This window comes from Stenella coeruleoalba (assembly GCF_951394435.1).
Source record: "Stenella coeruleoalba genome assembly, chromosome: 5".
Classification (NCBI taxonomy): Eukaryota; Metazoa; Chordata; class Mammalia; order Artiodactyla; family Delphinidae; genus Stenella; species Stenella coeruleoalba.
This window is the reverse complement of record NC_137150.1, coordinates 65,735,744-65,760,104: the sequence shown is the minus strand read 5'-3', so window position 1 is coordinate 65,760,104 and position 24,361 is coordinate 65,735,744. Positions and strand designations below refer to the sequence as shown.

The 24,361-nt window shown below is 41.0% G+C and overlaps 1 protein-coding gene across 6 annotated transcripts in view; it reads right to left on the bottom strand.

The window, feature by feature from the left end:
• The window catches only part of LPP (LIM domain containing preferred translocation partner in lipoma), a 695,014-nt gene that overhangs the window by 352,364 nt on the left and 318,289 nt on the right, over positions 1–24,361 (bottom strand). For all 6 annotated transcript variants that reach the window (XM_079921711.1, XM_079921716.1, XM_079921713.1 and 3 more), the window contains one exon: positions 4,544–4,666. In XM_079921711.1, coding sequence (XP_079777837.1) covers positions 4,544–4,666 — 123 coding nt within the window. The remainder of the gene's footprint in view (positions 1–4,543; positions 4,667–24,361) is intronic.

The window sequence follows — 24,361 nt, the reverse complement described above, 5'->3', positions numbered from 1 at the left end:
ACTAATTCAAAGACACTATACTATCATAAATTTTCTGTTTATCTTTATGTTTTTGATCTGTCTACTCCTTTATGTTTCCAAGCTATATTTTAAGGAAAGTACCACAAAAGAGAGATATTTTGGAATAAACTAATTGAAATGCTAAAGGGAACCAAAGTGTCCCTTGGTTGCCCTTAGCATCCACAGGGAACCATTACATCATGGTTCAAGCAAAACAGAAAAAAATCATTCATCCTACCTCTAACTGAGCCTCCCTGAGCAATGCTCTTTCCCTCTCTAGACAAAAACCTTCCTTCTGTAAAGTAAGAGTTTGGCTACATGACCTCTAAGCTGTGATACTCTCAGATCATACTGAGTCTGCAATTCACCCCACAACCACTTCCAAGCTTCTCACACCTGTTTTTCTAAAACCACTCCCTAATACACACATTTTTAAATGATCAGAAATTTTATTGCTAAACACTAAGGTAGTTTAATTGCATTACTCTGGGCAGTGGCTGGCACAGATGTACAATTTATATCTTCTGTAAAACTTGCTGAAGGTGTTACCCTCCAAACCCTCTGTCTTCAGAAACACTGTTGCTACCTGCCCCTTCCCCCAAAATTTCTCCTTTTACTGAGAGAGTCCTTGGGCATCAAGGCTACTTAGGTATTAAATTAGTGCCTGTGATTTCATCTGCCATTCACTTTGTATTCCACATACCCTATATCATAATTGAACTACCTTATTCTTCCAACAAGACATTCACTTTCAAATTGCTTGACTTTCTCATTCCTGTTATTCTCTCATTTGAATCCCATGCCTTTCCCATGACATACGCAGCCAAGGGAACTCAAATTCTACCTGCTCTGTGCAGTCCTCCCTGACACTTCCCTAGAAAAGTATAAAATATAACGTTGATATTCCTATCTTTGATTTCCCAACAATTTCAACATCTGGTGAGTCACACAATAACTTAAAGTAGCACATCCAACAAAGCCCTTCTTTTGTGTCCCTCTGAATTGTTTATGCATTTGTCTCTTCCGTAAGACTACGGATTACTCTAGATCAAGAACATGCTGACACACCAACCTCTACATTTCCAATGCCTAATCCACAGTGGGATCTCAATAAATGTTAGCTGAATGAATGAAAATGTGGAATGAAGCCGTATTTCCCAAATAAAAATATGGATAAATAAGCGAACAGAAATAAAGTTGGGACATCTGAGAGTGGAAATTGCCCCTTTCGAAAAAGGAAGAAAAAGCCCCATAAAAATCTATTTTCAAGAGCTCAGATATTTTTCAAAGTTGTTATGTGAATAGAGCAACTTTGGACCACTTACTGTACAAACATTCCACCTATATGATCCTTTTCTGCTCAATCCATGAGTCAAAGCAGGCTTGCAAAGGTGATTCAGAGGTGGGTTCGGGAAAAGCACACAACACATGCTTGAATAATGAGAAATCACAGACCTGCTAGCCTACTTTAAGTGGTCAGGTGATTCAACAGGTTTTGCAGTTTGCTTTGGATCAAAAATGGAAACATCAAAATTGGGCAGCAACAGTCTACATTTCTAGGACTTTTCAAGTACCTTTTGATTACAACACAACACAGTCTACTGCGGACCTCATCTTCTCTTAGCACATACTTTTAATATTTTAAGTGTGTGATTACTGTTCTCGCAGCATATAATTATGTTAACCAATAAATACTAACACATCTAATTTAGTTCCACCAGAGTAAAGATAATTCAGAAGAATGAGCTGCTTCTCCCAATTAACTCTTGCTTTCCTAAATTAGAATAATAAAGAAGTTAGAATGGATCACTCTTTAAGTTCTGAATGGAACAGGCAGCTGAAAAGTGGAATTCTCAACCTGTTCTACTTAAGAGTTATCACTATTCATTTTTTAAATTTTTATACAATTTCTAAAGGTAATTTTCCATTTACAGTTATTACAAAATATTAGCTATATTCCCTGTGTTGTACAATATATCCTTGAGCCTATCTTATACCCAACAGCTTGTACCTTTCACTCCCCACTCCTGCATTGCCCCTCCGCCCTAATTTTTTTTTACCCTTTGAATATTTTTCTTTTTATGAGAAAGCCATACTCAAGGGACACTGCTACTCATGTGACTGATTAGTGTCCCTTGAGTATGGCTTTCTCATAAAAAGAAAAACATTCAGAGGGATACCCTCAATCTGGTTCTAGAACTTAAAAATCAAACACGGGTCTAAATTCAAGGTCCAGCTGTGCGCACGTTGTAGTCATATGTCCTAACTTAGTTTCCTCACCCACAAAATCAGCACACCATCTATATCTCAGAGTTGAGATAGCTGTATTTCACTGAAGTGTGAATAGATGTGAAAGTGCTTTATTTTACAATCAGTAAAGCACTGTGCAAATATCAGTGATCATGAATGTGTGTGCACAGTGAGATTGCGCAAACAAAAATGCGGCTACTGAATACACCCATTAAAATGCAGTGGTTTACGGGAGGCACGTGCAGACACAGTCTTAAAGGGTGAAGGCTATATTAAGCAAAAACCTCTATGCAGAATCTCCCCAGTGTATATCAGGGTATGAGAACTCAGGAGGGGAAAAAAAAAGGGCAAACAAAACTCCTATTTAAAAAGGAGGAGAGGGCATAGAAGTATTTACTCACGAAATGGATGAGTCCAGGGGCAAAGTCAGTGGCCTTGCTGTTCTGAGAAAGTGGGCTTGAGGTATTTGCTTGGGTGGAATTGGAAACATGCTTAACATCAAACTACAGTTTGCTGGAAAACATTTCTGAGACCTGGGTCCATCCTCTTGCATCTTTTCAGAGTTTGTCTTATTTCCTATGTTCCTTTTTCAGGATGAATCATAGCTTTCTCCTGCTTGAAAACCTTCAACTAACCCTCATTATTTATAAAAGACAGACCAAAATCTTAATCTGGCATTCAAACAAGTCCACAGGCTGTTAGCAGGAAGCCCCCAGGCACGTAGTCCACTTGAAGCTTGCAATGGCCTCGTCTGAAGCCATCACACTGCTTGCAGTTCTCTGAATGCAGCCTGGACCTTCCTGCCCCATGACTCAGGCTGCTCTCTCTCCCCTCTTGCTTCCAACATCACCGTTCAACCCATCCCTTAGCTGAACGTGCAAATCTTCGGATGAACCTTCTCAGATGTTGCCACCTTTCAGAGAATATCTCGCTCTTTTCCTTGTGCTTCTATATATCTGCCATTGTTGAACTTAGGATATTATAGGCTCCTGACAGATGACAACTCGGTCCTATTTTTCTCCCTTTCAACCTCCTAACAGTTCCCCCAAAAGACCACAGCCCATGCTACCTACCTGCAGCTCAGCACGTGTTTATAGAAATAAAGTGAATTTTCACCACTGACAGGTCTAGTGGAGCCAAGGGTAATGAGAGCTAAGGAAGAGCTGAGCTCTAGTGTGTTTCACCTTGTGCCCCTACATAGCTGACAGTCCCATTGTATGTCTAGAAAAGGCAACGGGAACATGTCTAAAGAGGAAAGCACCTTACGAAGTTCTGTGTTGAAATGACTGACAGCAGAGAAGCAGGACTGGCTTTTCATCTGTGAAATGAACCATTGTGAATATAGAGGCTGCTGTTGAAGAACTGGAGTGCTGTAGGTCAAGCAAACATCCCACGAGAGTCAAACAACACGGTGACAACAGTGCCAGTCCAAGATCTGCATGCAGAGTCCTGCTGGCTGTCTTCTGAGGACTCACAAGCCCTGAAATTGACTTGCCGTTACTTTCTCCAGACCGGAGGGAGGCAGGGAATGACCACAAGCAGTGCGAGGTCGGCTTCCAAAATGCAGATAATAAATGAAGGTGCAGAAGAACAGCCATGCTCCAAAGGAAGCCAAAGGGTACAAAGAAGAACTGATAACAAGGCACCATTTGCATTAAAAAAAAAAAAAGATTAACTGCTGTCACCAAATTCTGGTAAGATTGGGGAGAAACTGATATATTCAAACTGCTGGTGCCAGTATAAGCTATGTACCACCCGTGGAAAGAAAAGTAAAGAAAGCACTCGTAATCCCCAATGTAGAAATCCCGCTCTAAAAAACCTGAGTTAGGGAAATAGCTCCAAAGAAAATATACACGAAAATGCCCCACATAGCATTACTTCCAACAAGCAAAAAAGCTAGCCGCCTCGATATCCAACGTAACGAATTTCTTAGAAAAGATGTAGCCCTCACCCTAAGTTTAACATAGTCATGCTAAGCCATATTTCTGAAGATTATACCAACGTATAACAAAATATCCACCTAGACAAAGCCAGAAAAAGAGCAGGGCAATGGAATAAGAGATTTAATTTTATAACATTTGTGTATAACACTGTTGGGTTATTTTAAAGAAAAGACTAATTAAATCAATGAAAGAAATGTCTGTTAACTAACACACGTTGATATTAAATAAAAAGACAACTTAGACCGTTGACTCTGAGAAAATCCAAAAAGAATGGAAGGGGTAAAAGAAGCAGCTTGTTCTTTCAGATAATTGCAGGTTATCTGTGGTGACTATTTGCAAATAGCTCTTACCTGTGGAGGCCGAGGCTTGTAGGGGGAGCTGCACTCCAGGTCGGCCAAGATGCTAGTCAATGAGTCGATCTCAGCGTCCAGGCTCGAGCGTCTCTCCTCAAGGGTCTTGCCTCCAGGATTTCCCTGTGAGAAGCAACACAGTCATGTTAAAAAGGGCAATTTCCAGTTTCCATCCATATCAATCTGAGTTCAAATTTCTCAAGTTATACTGTGACTCTGTCCAAGGTTTTCTGCACCTCATTTCCTTTAGCTTTGATAAAATCTCAGTGAGGTAGGCTGGAGAATTATCCCTCTTTGACAGGTAAGAAAACTGAAATAGATGAGGTGATTTTCCTAAAGTCATACTCATATTTAGAGGATATTCCCTTTGATGAATATCCAAGTTAAAGGAAGTAAATGTCTCCATCCCTGCCCTCAAGGAGCAGATCCAACTAGGGACATAATGCAAATTCCACGTTCAGAAACCACTGTATAGAATGATGCCATTTTAGCTGGAGCAGGAAAAGGCAAGGAGAGACTTACAGTCCAGGAAGAGGAATGGAATCAGTGTGAGATCAGTAGACTAGGTGTGTCTGTGTCAGAGAGAGATCGCAAGCCCCGAGCGATGCCCCTAAAAAGTGAACTAGGATAAGACCGCTCAGGGTTCTGGCCAAGGGGCTGCAGAGGAAGCATGTGGCAGTGACCGCTGATTATGAACAGGGGGATCTGTGGATTTCATATGTCAGTGTCCCATGTTAGCACAAGCACCGACTGCTACCGGCATTGAGAATCCATGTGGAGCGAGCAGAGGGCAATAACACCGCCACAAGGGCGTCCCCAGGAAGTGGGAGCAAGCTTAGGACAAACGAGCCAACGGTTTGCCTAGAGCTTAAGGCAAGGAAATAGAGAGTGAAATACCAAGGAACCATAAAGGTCGCCCTAGAATTTGGAAGCATGGTGAGTTAAAATAATTTTTTAAGGTGACAATGTAATAACGATCATGGACATGTGATGAGAATGTGTCTTAAGACTCCATCAAGAAATCAAAGTGAATCTGCAGTAAGGCCCGGTAGGTATGAAATAATGGGAAGTTAGTGTAATCGAATTAACTCTATTGCACGTGTCTAAGGAGGTTAAATATCAGTATAGTGTCTGGAAGAGTTTAGAAAAAAACCAAGAAACCAGAGTTTCCTCAGTGACAACAAAACCTAGGGTCCCTGACAAGCTAGCATTAAAATCTTACAATTCTCTGGGTAAATTTATCTTTTTAATGAATATGATGCACCAGACAATGATAGCATAATGGTATTTCCAATTAAGACCACTAGTTTCTTTTCCCTTAGAAGCTTGTTCCCAAAACCTTCCCTGAGTTCTTATTCCTTATTTAATTCTCTGCATAAAACATCTCTACTGGGATCTAGCATATTGGTCAGTCTCTTGTGAATTTAGCCAGCATGAGTTAATCCCTCTGGACCTTATCTATCCCAGGCACGATGATAACATCAAGGTGTATGAAGCTATAGCCCAGCCGCTTGGAGCCAAACCCGAAGACTGCTGCCTGCCCCGTAGGCAGTGGCATCTGTTCTTGTGAGCCCTCTTTAACTATGGGTACCTTTAATCACATTATCTAAAACCACCTCCTTATCATTTTCTCTTTCTGGATGCATTTGTATGACCCCTCTATGGCCCTCTATCCCCTCACCCTGTTTGGTTTATTTTTCTTGTAATATCTATCACCATCTAACATTATATTTTATGTATATTTGTCTGTCTATCATCAGACTCCCCAGGAGAATGTAAGCTTCATGAGGGCAAGAAATTTGTCTGTTTCCTTCCTCGTTATTTCCCCAGAATCTTGCTCAGGGCCTAATCCATGAACGCGTTCAATGAATAATTTGAGTAAATAAATGAATAAGTAATGGCAGGCTCTGCCATAGGTCCAGCCCATAACCTTTTCCATATAAACATCTTTTGGGTAAAATCAGCTAAAAGTACAGCAGGATCAGTGGATGCGAAGGGAAGCAAAAGGCTCAGTGTGCCTGTGTGTACACACTTGTGTGTGTCTGTGTATTTCACACTATATGGCCCAGATTTGAAAGTCATCCTTGTGAAAATTGAGAGGCTTTCCTCAGCCCTCTTGCTACAGCCAGAAATGCGAAAACAGTGGAATGACAGGTTGGTTATGTCTTCTCAGAGTCTGAATTTCCAGTTGACCAAACCCTCTAAGACCAGTGGGTCTCTGCCCTAGGAGCAGATGTTTTCAAAGAGCTAATCCCTCTATTAGAGGTGATCTTATCTTTACTTCATTGAGTATTAATAACTATGAAATACTGTGGTATTATTGAGAAAAAAAGACCCTCAAAAATTTAAAATTCAAGTGAACATTCTGGCAATGGATTCTGGTACAAGGAAAGATAGGATCTCAGTTGCGTTATGGAAGGCAACTGAGAATTGTGTGAACCTGATTCTCTTATATGCAGTTATAAAACATTATTATTAACATGAATTTGATCACTGTATTCCCATATACTCATAGACAGCACAAAATATTGGTAAGGGTGGTGGACTGGAGTCTAGTTAAATTCTTCCCTGGGCCATAGTTTCTTCATCTATAAAACTAGGAGAACATCACCTACCCTACCGAAGCCAGAGAGATGTTACAAGACTCAGATAAGAAAATGGATGGGAAAAACACTCTTTAAATTGTAAAGTGCTATAATTATTATGATTTTCATAAATTGCATTAATTACAGCAATGAGTAAGTATAAATTAATATGAATAATATAGCTATTGTTAATTCTTCTTCTTAAAGGGAGCATCATTCATTAAGTATTCCCTTGGGGTATCAGTAAAGAGACAGGATTTAATCAGGTCTTCAACATCTGTACTTCACTGTAGCAGACAGCACAGCAACTGCCCATGCCCTGAGTAAAGGGATACCATGGAGCCTCAGAAGTCACAGAATTACCCTGAGCCATGCAACGAAACAAGTCATTATAGTGTCCGACCAGCCTGTGCATGTAAGACCTCATTCTGCCTTCCCTCTGAGTCGGGACGACTCCCCATTTTCAGTTTCTCATATTAGGTTGATGCCATGGAACAAGTTCCAGCCTAATGCTGTGAGATTTTTCACCCAAGACCCCCCTTGCTGCCCTACCTGGCTTTCTGATAAGAACTTTGTTCCTACATTTCAATCCGCATTATGGACTAGGATAGGCTTCTTTCTCACCACTGATTCTCTACTTAACATCTCGGTTCAAACAACTGAAGTCCTGCACAAGTCTCACCACCAGCCCTTCCCTTGGTGCTTCATCTGCTGCCACAGCATCTTTAGATCCGGGAACTACCTTGCTACTCTCAACACTTTACACTGCACACTGGAGGACACAGTCCTATAACCAGCTAATGGAATCCTACACACTTACCTACACGTCTTCTCCTTAACTCCCTGTCACTGCAGCCTTACTAGTCACCTGACGGTTGAATGACCTGCCCGAGGCCAAGTAACAATAAGGAAGAGTCTCCTGACTCTTGGCCTAATGCTTTTTCCAGATACCAAAGGGCCTCCTATAAAGTGGTCACTATAATAATAATGATTCTTAAGTTCTTCAACAATAAGTATTATGAGAGATTCCATTGTCTTAGCCCAGGATCTGCCGAAAACAAAGCCTGAGACAAAGGCTTGTGCGCAGGTCACTGATTTTGGGAATCAGTCCCAAAAAACAGGACTGAAGGACCGGACAAGTTAAGCAGGAGAGGAGGGAAAGCCAATTCAAAGGTGCTGAATTGAGCTGGTCACCAATACGGATAACTAGGGCTCCATTTTCCTGGGAACCCTCTAAGGATCTCCATGAAACGTGCCTCAGATTGTCCCATGTAGGGAATGAGAGAAGAGAATGTTCATCCCCTGGCTCTAGTCCTCTACTGGTTTAGAATCACCTACAGGGATATTAACGCCCTCATGCTTGTCCCAAGAAGTACAGAGGTAGCAGAAAAGTCCCAGGACAGAGAGTGAGAGAAAGGTTTTACAGCTGAGGCTGTACTGCCTCAGGTACTGCTAGGTCACACCTATGCAGTGGTGGTTGCCATGGCAATGGCTGGCATCTGAAGGTGGAATGAGAGGGTGAGAAGTAGGGTACAAAGGGTGTCCGGTGACTGTGTCCCCTTATTAACAGCTATAAAACTCACATGAATAAGCCATTCATGGGATATTATTTCCTATAAGACACTTAATTTCATTCATTCAATAAATATGTATATGATAAAAGCTCACCAAATCACAATCAGGGCTTATTATAATTTGGAAAATCATAATCCTTAGTGCCACTACTAGGATTACAGGGTGATGACTCTCCCACTGTGAGTACACAGAAATATACTTTAAAATAGGGCCCAGAACCAGAATTCATAGCATGTGAGGCCATTTGGGTTACATCGCTAGTCCACTAACTACAGGTGATAGATAAGGAGTGCCAGCAGTGAGTCATGAAAGAGCATTACTTGTATTTATTTATTTACTCACTCTTTACATCCAAATATCTTATGTAAAAAATTAACTCATAGAGAAGTTGAACAAGTAGCAAAATGAACTCCATCCACACACCCTTCACCCAGATTTATCAATGGCCAACACTTTGCCTCCCCTTCTAATAACAAAAATATATTTGCTTGCTTGTTATTGTAGTTTAACTATTTGAAAGAAGTTGCAGAAACTTCCTCTCCATATACTTCAGCTTACATATCCTAAGAACTAACTTTTCAATACCATTGTCACACCCAAGAAATGTAATGTGGGTGCAGCAGTAATCTGATGCGTGCGTGTTCACATTTCACCAGAAGTCCCAGTAATGTCCTTTTATCAATTGTTGTTAATTTCCATCCAGAATCCAATCAAAGATCATACATTGAGGTGACATGTCTTTTTAGTCTAATTTAGAACAGGCCCCAGCCTATTTTCCCCTTTCATGAAACTGACTTTGTGTAAAGAATTCAGGCCAGGTGCCTTATAAAAAGTTGAACAATATGGCTTTGTCTGATGACGAGATTCAGATCACACAAGTTTGTCAGGAAGAGTCCACGCGTGATGCTGTGCTCTTTCCATTGCATCACATCAGGAAGCTCATAATGTTATTTGGCCATTTAGTGATGACAAGTTTGACGACTTGGTTAAGGTAGTGTTCACCAGATTTCTTCACTGTAAAAGTGTCTTCTTCCTTTTTAAATCAATACATGATGTGTGAGGTGACACTTTGAGACCCTGCTAATATTCTGCTCACCACAAACCTTTCACCCAATGACTTTAGTATCCAGAGACGATTCTTGCCTGCACGGATTATTGCACTGGTGGTTGCAAAATGGCGAGAGTATCCATTATTAACAAATGGAAATAAATGGATCCTGCTTAGCATAATAATTTATTTGTTAAGTATTCATTTCCTTTTTGAGGTAGGGAGCAGAACTAACTGCAAAGTCCTCTGCTCTGAAGAAACATCAGGAACCTGACGATCAAATCAGCATTGTTACAGAGAGAGTTCTCGTTCAGGCGGTTAAGGAACACAAAGGACTGGGGCATGGTCTAGTTAATTAAGAACCACCCTCTACCCTAGGAAGTTAACATCCTAGAATTAGAGCCAATCCACAGTGTCATTCTCCAAACACGCATGAACTGACCTAATCCTCAACAACATCCAGAATCTTTGAGGTGGCCAAGCGATCACACTGACACATCGCAGAAGGGGGATTTGAAGAGCCAAGATCCGCATGTGACTGCTCAAAATAATCAGAGAGACCACTTGATGTTAGAGGTACTAAATCTGTGATATTTACATTGCATTTCACAAAGCTCACGGAACTCCTCGGGGCAGACCCCATGTGTAACACTAAGGGACTCCCAACCCCTACCTATGCCTGGACCTCCCTTTGTGGTCCATTAGAGAAAAAAGAAGCTCTCCCTGAGAGCTGAGCAATATAAAACTATCTCATCTTAGGGAACCCTAGGAGGCAAGTGGCACAAAATAGTATATTCCTTTTACATACAATTTTGATTTTCTTTTCAATGGTATTATTTCAGTATTAATAATACAGTGTGAATTTCACTTCATTCTTGTATTCTTTTATGGTTAATAAAGTTCATTATTCCCTTATTTCTAAATTAATGTTAAAAAGATACTGGTTGGTAAAAACAAAAGGGATACAGAAAAGCTGTATTATCTCTAAGCAACAAAACTAAGTATCTGTCATTTATCCATCATCTTTCTTTCTTTGATGAAGCTGAGAAAATAATCAATGAATTTCTTTGTGATCATTTTAATTGAATTCTACTTCCAAAGCATCCTTAACAAGAAAAAAGTAGTGGTGGGACTTGCCTGGTGGCGCAGTGGTTAAGAATCCACCCTCCAATGCAGGAGACACAGGTTCGACCCCTGGTCCAGGAAGATCCCACATGCCGCGGAGCAACTATGCCCGTGTGCCACAACTACTGAGCCTGCGCTCTAGAGCCCGTGAGCCACAGCTACTGAAGCCTGCGTGCCTAGAGTCCATGCTCCGCAGCAAGAGAAGCCACCGCAACGAGAAGCCCGTGCACCACAACGAAGAGTAGCCCCCGCTCGCCGCAACTAGAGAAAGCCCACGTGCAGCAACAAAGACCCAACGCAGCCCCCCTGCCCAAAAAAAAAGTAGTGGTGAAGGCTCTGGAGTCAGACTGGAGGGGTCTGAAACCTGGATCTGCCATTTACCAGTTTTGTGACCTTAAGCAATTTACCTAAGGTCTCTGGGTCTCAGTTTGTCATGCAGTTGTAAAGATTAAATGAGTTCATACATGTCAAGTATCGTTCGCATCTTAAGTATTCAATAAACAACAGCTACTCAGTCATTACCTTGATCACAGTCTCAAAATAAATGCTTTGGCTGACATGGTCAGTCAACTGAGTATGTAACTTTTCAAAGCATTTTGAGTCAAAGTAGAAATCAGCTGCTGGGGGCTTCAATGAGATGGGGCACCTATGCTTCTTAACACCTGATGGTGCTAGGCATTAACTGGGAAGCATATAATTCTGCATCAGCAGTTCTCAAACTTCAGCCTGTGTAGAACCACCTGGAGAGCTTGTTAAAACACAGATTACTGGATCCCACTCCAGAGTCTCTGACTGTAAATCCTGGGTGGGGCCCGAGAACTTACATTTCTAACAAGTTCCCGAGTGATACTGATGCCGCTGGTCTGAGGACCACACGTTGAGAACCACTGCTCTAAGTACATTTCTAACACAACGAACATCTGATAGGGTAAATAGTGTATATTTTATATGGTTATGGATGCCATGAAAATGCCAATAGGCAATCCAAATAATGAGTAAGAGAAACCTGGATCAAAATAAAATGGAAACAGTAGCACTGCTTCTTAATATAATCCCGCACGCTATATAATAGTGTGAGCATCCTCATCACACTGATTCCGGTAATGCTGAGTTGACAGGCAGCAGTCAGCAGTAAGAACTCCAGAAAATATGGCCTATTTTATCTAACGGAAATGTCATTTTATTGAATTTGGAGGAAAATGTTGAAAAGAGAAAACAAAAAGGTTTAGTTCATGTGCATTCTTCTTCCCACTCATTGAGTTGAAGGGCTTACCTTTCCAAAAACCCATCTATCTCATCATATATACTCCTCCAGGAAGGCATCACTGATAACCCAGCTTACATGATAATTGACTCTTCTTTGTCTAATTCTCTCTGAGAGCAGGGTTCACAGGGTAGCTCATTGTCGGTTCACGTGAATGGCTCTTATCCCACGCTGCTCCATGAAATCTTTGTGCTAGGCAGCAAGCAGTCTAAGGAAGGCATGATCCCCAACCTCAAGAAGCCACAGTCTACTGGATAATATGACTTTCACCGCTGCCTACTGATATCAAATACACTTATGTTCTTTAAGACTCTGTAAAACCACACAGAGGAGGCAGAGATTTAAACAAACAAACAAACCTTCCCTAAGAAGCTTATTATCCAATGGCTGATAGAAATACAATTCAACTTTTCTAATGTGCAAAGCTAGGCTAAAACTCGAGTCTCATTATTATGTAAGAAGAGTCATCTACCCCACAGGTTAAGGACCCTGAGGAAAAATGCCATAAAAAGCCCTCTTTGGTGCAAACACTGTAGCATTCAAAATAGAGACAATATCTTCACAATTCAAAGTAGAACAATACTTCGGCAACTGGGAGTATGGCAATGAATAAACAGAAAGTAAGGTGACAACAGGAAACAAAGAGAGGTTTTCATGGTTCTAGCATACCTGGAGCAAAAAACATCAAGATAAAACTTCAGCACTAGGCTTGACACAGGCCTCAGTTTTTTCCTTCCTATTCCCTAACATCCCATCCTTTTCAGGCCTTGAACACTCACCCAAAGTTGATAATGTTTGGTCAACACACATCTCTTTAAAGCAAACAGTCTTGCCCCCAGACCTTGTTGCCAAAAGAGCCATGTTTTGGACCATGGGACTCCACTGCACAGCACTGTGACCCACAAAAGCAAGGCTGCACAGCCCATCTACAAACAGCCTGGTGAATCTAACCTTTGGTCTGTGACAGAAAGGTGAGCTAGGCAATAAACCTCCTTCTCTTATAAATATGAACTAAGCAACATGAGACAAAACTGCCAAGAGGATGAACTGTGGTCATGAGAAAACAAGAGGATCATGTTCATGGCTAATAATCAGAGCATGTAAGAAGATAAGATGCAATTATTGGAGAGAGGAGATTAATGGGAATGCAAATAATAGCAAAGAAGAGGATCAGAGAGTGAAGAAAGGAAAGGAAGAAGAAAAGGGGGAATAAAAAGGAAAGAGACATGGTCCCATCCTTGAGCCTTCTGGTGTCAGACCTCATCCACATGGATCCTTACGATAAACTCCTTTATATGGAAATACCCCAAGTGGCCTCTGCTGCACAGTCAGCCTTACTGAAGCAGCGAGCACAAGACCCACTCATTCACAGGGATGACAGCAAGAAGGCAGGTCTACTTGTGACACCATCAGGGAGTCACTTTTCCTTTCTGAAACCCAACTTTCACTTCTATAAAATGAAGGGTATGAACCTGCCAGGTACACTTTTATTTTTTTTTAAGCTCGAACATTGCATGAGTCTATAATGACATTTCACAGCTTGCCTGCCACTATCTTTGCTGCCCACTCGCAACCAGACCCAAACCCACCAGAGTCAGGCCTGCTCAGAGTTTAAGCCAACTCAGATGTAAGGAAGGACAGGGCTATGGTTAAAGTGGTCCGTGCTTGAGGACACACAAGCAGCCCCTTTGTTCACTGCTCTATTCAGAAGCAAAACATACACACACACAAATAAGCGCGCGTGCACACACGCACACACACGCGCGCACACACACACACACACAATATGGAATTATTTCTACTGGACTCTAATCTTTATGAAATAAATATTGATAATGTACTCTTAAAGTAGTCCCTTAAAATTAAAAAGTCAATTTGTATGAGAATAGCTATATAATAACACAGAAAATAAATACAGTATCTACCCATCGATAAAATAAGAGCCATAAAAATAACCATAATAAGATCAATTATTTGACAGTAAAAGAGACATTTGGCACACCTTTATTAAGCAGCAGAACCCCATGGGGAAAATAAAATCATACACGGAACCCCATTACTTAAAACAGATAAAAACAGAGCTGCTCTGGTTCAAGTACAAACAGGGAAGGGTACAGTTCCACCCACTGGGTTTTTCCCATTGCCTCCAATAACGTCTGCTGAAGCAGTTCTATAAAAGATACTTGGAAAATCACTGCTGCTGATTTTCTGGGCGAGCTATAGAGGAAGAAACAGGATCCTTAGGGGAGCCACCTTGCCAGTCAGTCCACACACATAGTTTAGCAACACTATACCAAGCTGCCTTTCCTGCACTGTGTGTGCCTGTGTGTATGTGTGTGTGTGTGTAAAAAGGAGATATAGCCAACTGAAATAGCTATAAAGATACCATCATATAGTGTCATGGAAACTTTCCCAGGAATGTTTTGCTAATACAATTAACACAAAATAATACAAGTATTAGAAGTTTTAAAAGGTAGAGAAAAAAAGAGTTTGGTTTACCCTTAGGGAAATAATATCTGAGCGGGGAAGGGAAAGAACAATTATCATTCGAACCTACGAAACAAATAGACTGACGAAATATTTTTGGTACCTGCTGTAGCATGCAGTAGAAAATAGCCCATGCAAGGTATTTTTGCAATTAACTTTGTTTTAAAACCTCATAGAAGACAGTTTTCTGATTTTGCATTTTGATAACACAGGACCAATGGGTTGGGGCATGATAAATTCCAGAAACCACTTCCTCACACTCCCCAACAATGCGACAGAAATACCAGAAGCAAATATTCAAATACTTAGAAATGTGATGGTAACATTATATATTGGTTCATCATCCTCACGCCTTTCATCCTTTAATCCTTTCAGGACTCCTCAAAACGTTACCAAAATTGAAAACGAAGGAAAGTGTCCAGTTCCCGTGTCAAGCACTCCATGTCAAGTAGCCAAAGCTATAAAGCCAAGGGGCTTGTCATCGAAGCAGATAAGGGGTAAGAAATTCCTTTAAACTTTTGTGTTTCTGAATCTGTGTGCTAAGCACCATCAACCAGGGCTTACAAATAAGAGATGTTTGGCAACGTGTGAAGAGATTATAGACGATTGGCATAGAAAAGGTAACTCAGGCTCAGAAATATTAGAACTGGAAGGGGAACTGAAGCAGTTATTCCAGCATTTTCACTTAAATATAATAAAATGCCCCCAAAGAAGTGATTTAGATGTCAGTGATAATAATTCAGTGAAAGGACTGAAATCAGTCTAAAAACTGAAGACCTTATACTGTGAAACATCTTCTCCAAAGCAAATATCTCATACATTATTTCAACTGTTCTTCTTAAGAATCCATGAAATAAGCAGAAAGTTACTCTCATCCCATCTTCCAGATGTGGAAACTTTATGGAAGAGAGGAGCACAGGCACTGTCTGAGGATTTCCAGCCTCACTTGTGGAACAAGATCAAAAAAATTAGGCAAGGACTCCATCCTCCAACCGGTGGAGAATGCAATATGGACACGCAGGTGCAAACCAGTGCTACAGAAATTCCTAGAAGAGAGACACCAGAATGGATGGAGACACTTAGATTCATTGAAGTGGCATTGAAGACAGGAAGATCCTTAGTTAACATCTATTACAATATCATAATCGTACCAAAAAGGAAACAAAGGCCCAGAGAGCATAAGTGATTTACTACTGGTCAAACAACCAAGTGATAAGGATGGCACAGGGAGACCTGAATCAATGCTTCTTTGTCCCAGTCTTCCCACTCAAAACTCACTGTCAAGTAAATGAAGACAGGATTGTAATTTTCTCCTAAGAAACTAGTAAGTACGCTAATGTCAGAAGATGACTGAATATTTAGAAATGTTGACCCAGAAACGTGACACATTATCCACCCAGTGCAACCACAGAAATCCCTTTAGTGAATACTGAGGCGCATGTGTAGGCAAGGAGAGTAGAGAAACAACAAACGAGGCGTTTTGTCTTGGTTCTGCCTTAATTCAGTAGGGTGACCCTGGGCAAATCATTTTCCCTTTCTAAGCCTGTGTTTTCTCAACAGCAAAATGATGGGTTCAGACCTGATCTTTATGTTTTCTTTTAGTTTAAAAGTTCTGTTACTCTGACACATTCATATAAATACAACCTAGCTAACATTATGAGCAGTTTAAAGTTTTTCATTGTTGTTGTTGTTTTTTTCCCTTATAGCCACTTACTGGAACCAAATTACTCTGTTTCTACTTAGTGTAAGTGTACTTTGATAGTCGACAATACAGAAGATATAGTGCAGATACTAACAAGATACAATTTGAAACACTCATTTCAAAAACAGGGTTACTGATAACAACTTCAGAGAGGAAGCTGCATTCAGTTGTATTGTTTTCAGAGTCACTAGCTGACTAATGGAAATGGAAAAAGATAAGTGAGAGTGACAACGTCCTAGCAAGCAGGCAGGAGGGGAAAAGGCAAAACACACGTCATGTCTTATCTCAAAGGCTAAGAATGGAAAAAATATGGGGGAAATTACCTAAAAGGGCAGGACTCATATTTTCTAACAATCAATGATGCATCAGTTCCCTAATAATCATTCTAGATCTGTTCATCGTTTTCTCTTGGTCAAACTCTCTGTTCCAAGACAGTTCTGGGAAATATCCTATGAACCTGCAGCATTGCTGGCCAGCTACCCAGTCCACTGTACACAGCCTGGGACACACAGTTACCGCTGAGAACATGGAGAAAGAAAATCATAGCTCCCTCTCTCTACGATGCCATTATCAACAGAGAAGTGCCTAAGTGTAGAAAAGCACTTTCATAAATATTATCTCATTCAATTCTCCCAGCAATCATAGAGACTGGTAGCTATTATTCCTATTTTACAAAAGAGAATACCGAGGATCAGAGAATAAAAGGCTTTTCCAAGTAACTCAGGTAGAAAACAGAAGAATTAAAATTAGGGACTCAAACATTTTGCTCCAGAGCTCTAATTCTTGTACTTTCCATGACACCAGGCTGGAAATGTTAAAGGCGAAAGGTCTTCCCTTCAAACATGAAACGGAGAGTATAAGGGCCTATTAGGTTACCATGAATTAGGTCACGGCTGCAGCTACTGTTAAAAGCCAAGCTCCGTTCCTCCCTCTCACCTTCTATCTCCCCATTTAGCACAGTTTCATTCACTTTTCCATAAATATTTATCAAATATTCACTACATATTGATATGAAGGACAGGAATTACTTTAAAGAAAAAAAAAAAAGGAGAAAGGAAAATCGTCGATTCTCCGTCCTCCAGGGGCTTACAATTCCATTAGAGGGGTTAGTTCGTCCACATATAACTGTAATATAGGGCTGAATACAGGCAAGTAAGTATTAAAGTATATGAAACGCAAGATGCTAGAGCAAAAAAACAGAAAATCAGAGAGGGCTGCACGGATGCAGTGAGAAGTGAGACGATCTTAGAGGGAGAAAAATATTTAAGATGTATGCCACAGGAACGTAAAGATATAGACGGAAAACATTGCAATGTGCACTAGCACTTGGCAAATACAAGCGTCCTTTTAGGTAAAAGTAGAGGAGGATCAAACTCAGAGGATCAGCTGTGGTCAGATTATGCAGGTGTGCAAACCCCAGGCATAGAAGAAGCTTGGCTGGCATCCAGGGAACAGATATCCAAAGGATAAACATGGTCCTCATGACGAAAGGAGAGAGTGGGCAGGGGTCATTGTAAGCTGGGACTTAGTGTAGATGTGGAAACAAACACATCGTATGAATCACATATATTTTGGGCCGTGCACAGACAATTTACATTAATGACACTCCCAGGAGGAACTCCTGTTTTTACGAAAAGGTTGCCATTGATAAAAAGTGAGTATGGGACCATAGCAGAAAGTTGAATTCACCTTAATCAGGAATGAATGTGAGTCCGCAAGAAAACAAACATTTCTGCCTTCGACCTCGGGAATACAAATGAACAAGTGCTATGAAAAGTCTGTTATTACCCCCAACAGAAACTAAAGAAGCCAAAGGAGGCAAGGGATGATGCTGTCTCAAGCCTCAGCGTTCTCAGCTCCACTGAAAAAGCCTTCCTCTACTCCACAACTCTGCTCATGCCTCTTACCAGGCTTTCCTGAGAAATGTTTCCTTTTCATAGAATATTCAGAGTCAAGCCATAATCAAATGGCTACTATTTACTTAGTGATGGTTCAATACCTAGTCTATATTAAAGAACCAGGACAAATAACAAGGAAATAATGAAAAACTGAATTTGTCATTTCTACCATTCCTGCCCTCCTCTCACCTATTGCATCGTGAACTTTCTTCTTTACGACACATTCCACTTAAACCAGTTCTAGATGCTCTGTCCCCAACTGTTGTCCAAAGTGGAATCCAGGCCCTCACTTGAATTTCACTCAAAAGGGTTTAAAGTAGTGAGATATCTCACCAAGTCATATCCCCTCTTGGTTTTAGTCCCCACCAATGAAATAGAAAAATAATAATACAACTCCCACCGGGATACTTTGAAAACCAGGTGGGCTAAGGTCTTGGGAACCACATGTCCTGTAGAATGCTAAGGGTACAGCAGGTTCTTCTGTCAGTGTTGGCTCACAGGGTGTTTGGAAATGAGAGAATTGGAGGATTACACTAAGCGAATGGTAGGAGACCCTACAGATATTAAATCACAAGTCCTGGTCTCAGGATGAGGCTAGCATGAGGCTAGCTTTTGGTGGTGAAAAAAAGCCCTACAAGAAGGAAAAGGTTGAGGTTTTGAAGGGACACTGAGCCGCCTCTGAGGATAGAAGCACCTCAGATGCCCATTAAAAGGGAAAATCCTTAGGCCCCCTCCCAGATTTACCAAATCTGAACTTTTGGGAGCAGGGCCTAGTGATCTGAATCTAACAAGCCCTTTGCAACCCCTCCCCTAATTCTTTCCCACACTCAATTTGAAATCTGCTGGCCTAGAATTTGGTTATTGGGCGCTAATGCAAGTGCTAACAATAACTGGAACAATTTAATTAAAATCCCACAACTCTGAACACATTTAAGGAGAACTCTTTACTAATGTATTCTAACCCAATTCCCGGGGACAGGGAAAAGACTTTTCTCTCCCTCGACAGCTCTGTGTTCTCACCCACAGTGCCAACAGAGCAAACACAATCCACTTCACTTGTCCTCGTCTGTAGAAATGGCAGCAGCGTCTACCACCTTGAAGGGGCGCTGTGAGTTTCCATTTACGGGTGTTTATAAAGTCTTCTGAGTGTTCTGATAAATCAACTAGAAACGGGCATTACTCATAGCACCCTGTTGGAGCTTAATACATACTCAATTGAAAAGCAATGACAACAATACAGCGATATCCACAAATCAGCATTCATTATAGCCATGTATGATTCTCACCCTATCGTCACAATTTTATCTAAACAGAGCTGTTTCTGTCTGGAGACTGTAGAGTCCCTCTCATTAACGAGGAGTCATCTTTGCTCAGTGGTATCCACATTTCCTCCAGTAAAGTTCACATCTCACTTGCCTCAGAGTTCTGATTTTTCAGAGGAATTTCCTATTTGGCAAACACTAGGATAGAAAGCAACTATCTCTTTCCTGAAGAAAGTCAGGATCCTGCAAAGCATTTTGGACTCCTCCAGTTCCCATCTCCCCTCTTTCCAAGTGGCTCTGGACTCTTAGCTCCCCTTCGCCATGGTCATGGCCACCACCCCATTTCAGGCTCTGGTCTGCCTCACTAGACTCGCAGTTGACTCCAAACCATCCTACCATTGCCACTTCTGACCAGTCAAGGCCTGCTATATTAAAGAAAGCCATCTAAACGGAGACCAGGTAATTTTATTCTCTTTCATAAAGTTCTTTATTGTTCCCAAATGCTAACTAGTATAGCCTCAGATTGGAAAAATCCCCAAACTGTCACCTAAACAGCTAAAGAGAAGTAATTCGCTTATTTGAATTAGGGGAGCGGCTGTAAGGCACTCGGGGAAAGAAAGAGAGCAGAGAGAGACACTCAGGCAGAAGGAGCAGCTTGAGCAAAGGGCTGTAACACTAGGTGTCTCTTTATCTATGCAGTTCAGAGTTCAGCTTTCTCCAGGGGCAACATCTGGTAGCCGGCCAAGACTCCACTGATGGAGGTGCTCCCTCCCCTCCCCCTGCCTTCTCTGCCCTGTCTCTCAGGAATCAGAGCACATCTTGCCATCCTCGGTTTTGCTGACTCCAGTCTCCTCCTCTGCATGAGCCTTTACATGCATAGTTGAGGTTGAGGAATCTGTGCCTAGTGGGTTTGAGGTTTCATCAAGAGAAAAAGAAGGAACTTAATGTGATTTCACTGAGTAACTATTTTCACTACAAAAAATTCCCATATTTATTTTTTTCCCTTTTTGAAATGGCACTAAGGAAATACATGCCAGACTGCCATGAACAGGGTTGTACTTTCCAAACAGTAGCAAGGACTAAAAATAGAAAAGCTTGATTTGCTCAAGATGTATATAACATAACTTCCTCTCCCGCTTCCTTTCCCCACCATGCTGAGCCAGTGCACAGAAGTGTACATGTTGGACCCTTTGAGTGTTTACAACAGCGTCAAAAGCATCAAAAGGGTGATAAGCCTATGTATAGTACATACTCCATAGAGGTTTCCAGAGAATTCTTATTGCCAAGACAAAGAATGAATCAATCAATCCACAAATATCTACCAAATATCCCTCAATGAGATAAACACTATGGGTGATACAGGAATGTGAGCTGTGATCCAACCTTCAGACAGTTTCTAAAAGGGGAATAACAAGAGAATAATAGATAGCATTCAACTCTGTGAGTCCAGAACTTCCAGTTGGGATGGGGGTTGGGGTCACCTCTCCTACTGTGTCACCCTGGGCAGCTGACTCAAGGAATCTGGGCACCCATTTCCTCATCACAGGAAAGATGAACTGGATTACGATCCTTTCGAAGCTGAGGCTCTATGATTTGTGACGTTAAGTGATTTCTACAGGTCTCCCCCATGTCGTATTTTGATTCTGGCTTTATGATATAGAGTTTGGAGGCACATATTATAATGACATCAGTCCACAAACAGGCACATATTCAGTGGCAGGAAAATGAAACATAATTAACTGATCCATCCATTAACTGATTCATTGTAGCCTTTACTATGAACCAGATACTACTGGATACTCTATGCTCTTTACCTTAACTAAGCCTCAAAATAACTTTCTAAGTGATCATTCCCATTTTGCATGTGAAGATAACTGGTAACACAACTTCCTGGCACTAAACCCTAGGTTCATGTCACTTCACCACACCACCCAGTCAACAGAGTCAGGATGCAAAGAAGGGAGAGATGGGGAAGACACAACTGGCAGTGTCAGAGGGTACGAATTAGGCCTTTAAAAAATGGGAAGGATTCCTGATCAGTTGAGAGCTGAGGATACTTCAGGCACCAAGAAAGACACAAGGAGAATTAACTCACATGGGAAACTGACAGTGACGCCATCAGCCTCGCAAGAGCAAAGATGGAAAGAGCACAGTGGGAGATGAGGTGTACTTTAAAGGATGAGGTAGGTCTTGGAGTACTCTGAAAATCAACTAAGAGAGGAAATTTAGTGTGGCAGTCAAAAGAAGCCATAGAAGGAAAATAACATTTTCCAAAGACTAATTGGTTAGAGAAATGCAGTTGGAAGGGAAAAAAAAACACAGAGCAATGAGTCTATTGTGATATGGAGAAGGAATGAACTAGGACATCAAAAATGAAGAGACTAGAGCAAACCTGAGAGTCATTTTGAACCAAAAAAAAAAAAAAAATCAGATGTTGGTGATAGATATATTTGAAAAGCAAGACACATCAACAGTGACCACAGAGTTTAGAATTTGGGAGCCAAGAAAATATGGTGGTACCTCTAACAGAATGGAAGTTTTGGGGGAAGACGTGAGTAGAATTTGTACACCTATTGAATGTGAAGGGGTTCCCTGTGGAAAGATTTTCTATGGATAAATGGCACAATAGTTGTCAAAGAAAGACACAGTGCCAAGAGTCGTAACCAGTCCAAGTCACTAAATAGACAGGGATGGAAGTTGACTCTGTGAGAGTTGTGACTTCTACTGAGAGAAGACAGAAGGTCAAAAGGGAGAACACTGAGTGGGCACCTAAAAAATTAGGGACAGAAAAAAAGAAAAAGGGAGTTCTAAGAAAGAAAAGAAATAGTTGCAGATCTAGCAAAGGAACCAAGGAGGTTCTTTTTTTTTCTTTTAATATTTATTTGCACTGGGTCTTAGTTGCAGCAGGTGGGCTCCTTAGTTGTGGCTCATGGGCTCCTTAGTTGCAACACACATGTGGGATCTAGTGTCCTGACCAGGTATCGAACCTGGGCCCCCTGCATTGGGAGCATGGAGTCTTAACCACTGTGCCACCAGGGAAGTAGCCCAAGGAGGTTCTTTTTAATGAAAATTGAAGGAGGAAGCAAGGAGGTTCAAGTCATCAAGAGTGTTCCTTGCCTGACAGAAGTAGAAGAATGTCTCAGAAAAATAACATCATTAGCGAATCAGGGATTGGCGGGGGGGGGGGGAGGGGGGTAGGTGGTAGCAGATGCATACAAGAGCCATCTCAATAGAGTTGAAATGACTTAAGTTCATGGTAGGATTGTAACTTAAAATCGGAGAGAAACATGGTGGAGGGGAGGGGAGAGAGCCTCATTTGCTGAATCTGTAACTGTGGAAATAGTTTTCTGTAGTAGCTGCCATGCCCCAAAACTGGTTTCTGTCCCCACTGGGTCAGAAGAGAAATACCAAAGTGACACTGTATGGCTTTCAATGAGCTAAAAGGAAATGGAAACAATCCAATAGGCACATTTCAAGTTACAAAATGCCTTGCTGTAAAATGATAATAAAAATGATGACGTTCCCTGAATGTGCACAGTGAAATATTCTTCTGGTTGCTGTACTTTTTATTTAATTGTTTGATCATCTCTCAATGGAATACCTGAGTCTCAGCCAGCCAGGTCCTCTGTGCAGTTCTGAGACAGGTTTTCTGAAGTCAGGACCCTGACTCTCAAGTGCACATATCGGCGCAGTAAACTATGGCGTGACTCTTTAAATCTGTGTTCAGGGGACAGTCTGCCATGCTCTTTTCAATACACATCATACATCAAATATACCATTGAAGGCCATTCAGTTAATCATTGCTCTAAATATATAATTTCTAATAGAAAGAATGAAAGCTCAATGATGCTAAAATAATGTTATGAAAAATACATATTTTAAGGTAAATCCTTTAATTACTGATCCAGAAAGTGCTATCAAATGGGTTATTTTCATCTGACTGTCCAAAAAAAAAAAAAAAAAAAACCCAGAAGATGAGAGAAATAGAATTATCATATTAGTTCTATGACTGAAAAATTGAGAGATTTGGCTTAGAGATGATCCTCCCCATATCACATATCACATGGATGTGTCACCTACAGGTCAAAACAGAAGGTGGTTTTAGGATAGGCACAGACTCCTTTAAGCACTAAAGGGAATGACACAAACTATGGGGAAAGGAGGGAGTGTCTGGGCTCGCTCGCTCTCTCTCTCTCTCTTGATCTCTCTCTCTGCTTGTTTACACCGGGTACCACCAATTTTACTTTTCTCTACAGTAATAAAAACTGACATCTTTACTGAAGTTTATTGACAAAATAAATATAAAAACAAACAAAAATTTGGAAAAAATTCCATTTTAAAGGCCTACAAGCAGCCTGTATTTTAATGTCAAAGTGCAATCTTCCAATCTGTAAAGATGCAGACAGTTTTAAAAAGGCTAAAGACAATATTGCAATAGAGGATTTTACAACCAAACTCATAAAAGCGTGGGCTACCAATTAATGAAATTACTTGGAGAGGAACATGACAATTGGTGTTTTGTGTCCTTCATTGAAAAACAGTATAAAGGAAGAGTAACAATAAAGCGGTGCTGCCAGAAGAGAAAGGAATGGACTGGCATGACTCAGAAAAAGGCAGGGTCTCATTCCTGCCCCAAGACACCTAACACTATGGAAACCTGGACTATTACCTAACTCTCTGAGCCTCAGTCCCTTCACTAGCACAAGGTGGAGAATTATCCCTACCCTCCCCCTTCATAAGTTATTTAAAGGCTCAAGTGAGATAAAGTATATGAAAGTCTTTCATTAAAAACAAGACAACAAAACAATGTCAATTTTGGAATTTACGAAATTGACAAGGTAGGAGTCTTGGACAGGTCAAACTCACAAAAGT